General features: G+C 29.5%; 1 protein-coding gene across 1 annotated transcript in view; it reads right to left on the bottom strand.

The window, feature by feature from the left end:
* Positions 1–3153: 3153 nt before the first annotated feature.
* Positions 3154–5604, bottom strand: part of LOC124422883 (synaptic vesicle glycoprotein 2B-like) — a 5048-nt gene continuing 2597 nt past the window's right edge. The window contains exons 7-11 of the mRNA XM_046959834.1: positions 5373–5556; positions 5108–5222; positions 4837–4996; positions 4530–4657; positions 3154–4358 (exon numbers count right to left, since the gene is read on the bottom strand). Of these exons, the coding sequence (XP_046815790.1) occupies positions 4285–4358; positions 4530–4657; positions 4837–4996; positions 5108–5222; positions 5373–5556 (661 nt within the window). The 3' untranslated portion in view covers positions 3154–4284. The remainder of the gene's footprint in view (positions 4359–4529; positions 4658–4836; positions 4997–5107; positions 5223–5372; positions 5557–5604) is intronic.

Here is a 5604-nt window from a genome sequence, read left to right as displayed (position 1 = left end):
CATAATAAAAGGTTATGGGAATACGAAACAATTGGTTCGTTCTTGGCTCTCTCGTCGATACAAAACTTTAACTCAATCTGGTTAATTAAATTCGTGGAATAATTCGAACTATTAGATCTTCTCTTTTCCCACGCTTATCACGTGACTCACAGATATGAATGTATTACTTTTGTATCTTTTTCTTTTCTTCTTCTTCATCATCTTCTTTTAATCAATTTCCGAGGAACAAATCGAAAAGAAACAAAATTTCTTTTTGTCTTTCAATTTTTATCATACGATTTTTATTAAATATTTTATCGCTGATCAATGACAAACGACTAGCAGATATCGCAGTAGTATCGAACAAGAAAGGAAAAGAAAGAAAAAGAAAAAAGGAAGAAAAATCGATTATACTCTTCTTATCATTATCATATAAAAAAAAAAAAAAAAAAAAATTCGTAACATATCGATAATAACGTTGTAACCAGTTCGAGCGATAAAATTCTCGCTGATGTCCGATAACGATAAGACAATTATCCTTGTTAGATAAATGCATACGTAAATATTTATTATCCGTGTCGTAGATAAAAATATTGTAAAAAATAATAATAATGAAAAAAAAAAAAAAAAAAAGAAAAAACAGAGAGAAAAAGAAAAGATAAAAAAAGAGAAACGAAAGAATTTACAAGAACAATTTTCATGTTCGTTACATTGATCGAACATCGGGAACGTATGAATTAAAAGGATAATATTGTTTCGTTATATCAATACTCATACGTATCCGTATACGTATACAAATATGTACGTACGTACAACGATGCTTGAAAGTTTACGACGTGGAGAAGGATAACAAGAAAATATTTAGAAAAAAAAAAAAAAAAAAAAAGAAAGAGAAAAAAGAAAAGAAAAAAGGATAAAAGAAAAGAAAACGAAAACGAAAACGAAAAAGAAAAAGAAAAAAAGAAGACAAAGGGAAGACGAGATCGGATCTCGTGAGAGACACCTCCCCTCCTCCTCTTTTTTTTTTTTTCTCTCTAACGATCTAATGATTCTTTACGGACGTAGTAATCGTCATATCGCGATTTCACGGATGCTTTTCTGTCCGATCATTCTCTCTCTCTCTCTCTCTCTCTCTCTCTCTCTCTCTCTCTCTCGCTCTTCATCTCTCCTATCTACTTAATTGTATATCAAAAAAAAAGACGAAATATGCGTGGGTAAGTCAATGTTAAGAAATAGAAAGAGAAAGAAAGAGAGAGAGAGAGAGAGAGAGAGAGAGAGAGAGAAAGAGGAAGAAATGAAAGATAAAGAGAGATAGAGAGAGATAGAGATAGAGAAAGAGAGAGAAAGATAGAAAGAGAGTTACTATCTTTATCGAGACGTTACTGTTATCTCGGTGCTCCTCCTGTGAAAACCTTTCTCATCGAGCAAGCATCTGCCACTTCCGTTCCTTTCAATCGGTTCGTTGCCTTCTCTACGATGATCACCCGTTTATCTAACGATTTTGCGCCTTTCGATGCGTTTATAATGGGACCGAAGTTATTCTACACCGCGAGATCGAATTAGAAACTCGTTTATTATATACGCTAAACTGGATATTATACGTGAGTATATGACCATTTATATATATGTATATATGTATATATATGTATGTATATATATATATATATGTATGTATGTAAATACAGGATGTAATTGAATGTTTTATAAAAACTTTGGTAATAAGTTTCAGGAATGTAAACAAATAGAATATGTTCTATTATAATGATGTAGAAAACATTTGTTTTGTGAATTTACGGCAATTCGACGTTTTTCTTGGAATGAATGAAGAAATTCTAACGTTGGAATCATATAGGAATGTGTATGTGTGTGTGTGCGTGCGTGTGTGTATGTGCGTGTGTGTGTGGTTTTTTTTTCTTTTTCTTTTTTCTTTTTTTTTTTTTTTTTTTTTTTTGATTTTCGTTAGAAATACAAATTGAAAATGTATCATGAAAAATTCGAGAAATCCTAGAAAAAAGATTAGGCGATTTAACGTGATAATGTTTCTCTAGTCGTAGAAGAAAAAGAAGAAAAATAAAATAAACAAAAAAATAAAAGAAATATATATATATATATATATATATATATATATATATATATATATATATATATACATGTGTGTGTATTTCTTTGGTAATAATCAAAAATGCCTCGGTGATATTTTAAAAATTATCTTATTCTTTTCTTCAAGAAATTTTGGGCTAATTCCTTTCTTTCTTTCTTTCGTTTCTTTCTTTTTTTTTTCTTCTCTTTTCTTTTATTTTCTTTTCCTTCCCTTTTTCAAATCGTAAAACTACAAGCTCAAATCGTAAAACTGGCATGCCCAATTATATGCCTACCTAGAATGTTTCGAAAGAAAAATAATTGATTATTAATATCACTTGGAAACTTTTTCGGTCCATCCTATTATGCATTTATGTATTTATGTATGTATATCTATGTATATACTATATATATATATATATATATATATATGTATGAGGGATATTAAAGAAAGAAAAACGATAATTGGATATAACAGAAATATTTTGCATTTTCTCATTATTTATTTATTTCTTTTTTTTTTTTTTTTTTATTTTTTTCTTCTTCTTTTTTTAATTAACTTATCCTAATCGTTAATACATGCGAACGAACGAACGAGCGAATAATTATTTATCATAATAATACAATAATTACAATATTTCATCGGTGATTACAATTAATTAATTACAATTTGTAGGAAACGATTAGAACCGTAGGAGAGATAAAAAAAAAAAAAATAAGGAAAGAACTACCTGGTAAAGAAATAATTTCGCATCGGGTAGAAGGGGAGGGGCGGACGGGCTTTTTGTAAGTAGAGGGGAGGGCGAAGAATTGAGGATTGGGGAGGCACGGTATACGTTGACTAGAAATTTTAAATTATCAATTGCCACGATCCATACGTGGATTGGAATTTTCTTTTTCATTTTCTTCAAATCGATCCTTCTCTCTAATCGATTATAGTACGATTACGATGGATTAGATATTCGACGAGTGATCGTGTATATATATATATATTCTAAGAAATACATTATTAATATCTCTCTACGAATCTCTACAAATAAAAAAAAAAAAAAAAAAAGGAAAAAAAATATATAATCTTTATATATTTTTATTCGTTTTTCAAACGTTTCTTAATCAATTTCTAAACATAATCTAATAAATATATATATATATATATATATATATATATATATAGCCTATAACTTACGTCTAACTCGTATATAACGTTTACGTACACACATACTTACACACACACACACACATATATATATATATACATACATATATATATATATGTACACATAAAAAAAAATTCCTAGGTAATCTTTCAAAAGTTCCTAGATTAATGTTACTGTAATCTGAAGGAGGAAGAAGAAAAAAAGAAAAAGAAAAAACAAAAAAACATGGTAATTAATTTTTATAACATTACCTAGGAACATTTTGAACCATCCCGTATATACACGCGCGAGTATAACGAGTTCCAATTGTAATTGGAAAATTAAAGAAAAAAAGAAACGTTTACTTGCGATTACGAAGAGAAGATAGGATGACGATGAAAAAGAAGAAGAAAATGATGATGATGATGATGGTGATGATGATGATGACGATTAATAAAAAAGAAAAAGAAAAAGAGGAGGAAGTAGAAGATGATGAATAAAAAGAAGAAGAAGAAAAAGAAGAAGAAGAAGAAGAAGGTGTAGAAAAAGGATAGAGGAGAGCGAGCATGTGGGTGAAGGCTGGAGGGCTCTCCAGGATGTGTCGAAAGTGAAACCCAAGGCCTCCGTTCGTACGTGTTGCACTCTCTGCTCTCAATCTTCTCATTGTGTCCATTCCTATTCTCCTCTCTTTGATCCTAAAGTCTCGACTCGATTCTAATACGAAAAAAAAAAAAAGAAAAAAAAAGGAACAAAAAATACGCTCGTCGATCTCCAGTCCTCCCTATCCACTCCCCTTCTTCCAAAAAAAAAAAAAAAAAAAAAAAAAGAAAAAACGGAAGATTCATCCTGAACGATAATTCTTGTCTTCTTTCGAAACGGATCCGTATCGGACCATCAATGTTTCGTTTCGCCTTTTTAATTGGTCATAATCGTTTTCCTCGATCATATATTCATCATAATCGCAAAATTTCATTACTAGTTCCGATTAATAAGACAAATATCTACTTTTCGATCATTGATATATATATATATATATATATATCGTTACTTTTCTCTCTCTCTCTCTTTTTTATTTTTCGCGTTTTTTTTTTTATGATCCAGACTCGACGTTTTTCTCATTTTTATTCTTACTGTTCGGTATGAAATATGCCAATACGATACCAACTGAAAGAAAAGAAGTATATAGATGATGATAAATATAATAAATTATATGCTGACGTTTGTTTGAATTTGTACGAAAAAAAAAAAAAAAAAAAAAAAAAAAAAAAAAAAAAAAGGAAAAAAAGAAAAAAGAAATATTAAGGGTCTTATAACCAAAAGAATATGAATACTTACATAGGGGAAAGCAAGCTATCGTCATGATCGGAGCTATGCATCCGTACTCGAGCAATACCGGAAACACGACATTGCCGATCAGAGATCCAGATCTTCCTATCATCATTACCAAACTTACTGCCATCGTTCTATTAAAAAAAAAAAAAAAAAAAAAAAAAAAAGGAAAAAAAGAAAAAAAAAGTGAGAAGGAAAGAATAAAAATTAAAAGACAAAGAACCAATGAAACATAATCAAATCGATCTGCTACAATCGTTCTCTATCATTTGGAAAAAAGCAAAAAAAAAAAAAAATACAATATAAATGATACCTTAATGAAGTTGGGAATAAAAGTACAGTGGCCCCTACTACAATGTTCAATGTTGTCATCATTATACCGACGAAGAGGCAGGTCAATCCCAATGTCAATAAATAACTCGTCGACCAAGTTATTGATATCAGAGATAAGAAACATATCGTGTAACAAATGTCTGCAAAATGATCAAAAGAATTAATTTTTTGTTTTTTTTTTTTTCTTTTTTGTTTTTAATGCAAATCAAATTTATTTAATTGTTTAATTTTTTTATTTTTTCACTACTCACATAAAAGATTTTTGTGGCCCAATAAAGTCACGAACATGCTAGCGACGAAGAGGAAAAATATCGCAGCTGTCGAAACTATAGTCGAATCTATATACATGCTCTCCGGTATCACGATCTAAGATAAAAAAAAAAGAAAAAGAATAAAGAAAAAAGAGAAACGATTATTCGTTTGTTTGTTTATTTTTCTTTATTTATTATTATTTTCTTTTTCCTTTTTTTTTTTTTTACCCCCTTAAGATTCCTTTTTCGATTAATCTTAACTTACCTTCGAACAATTTGTCACCTCGATAATATTGTTAGTTAAGTTTGCGTTCTGTGCTGACGAATAAGTGACGGCATCCAATATTTCACAAAATGCTGGCTCGTAATCGGTAATATTGAAATCGATTGGATTGAAGTCTTGCAATATCGCGAAAAGTTGAGGCTGCCATAATCGGATTGTGTTGAGACTGTAAAAAAAAAAAAAAAAAAAAAAAAAGAAAAAAAAAAGAAAAAAA

This window comes from Vespa crabro, chromosome 3 (genome assembly GCF_910589235.1).
Source record: "Vespa crabro chromosome 3, iyVesCrab1.2, whole genome shotgun sequence".
Taxonomy (NCBI): Eukaryota; Metazoa; Arthropoda; class Insecta; order Hymenoptera; family Vespidae; genus Vespa; species Vespa crabro.
The sequence above is the reverse complement of the archived record's forward strand: the minus strand, read 5'-3'. Positions and strand labels throughout refer to the sequence as shown.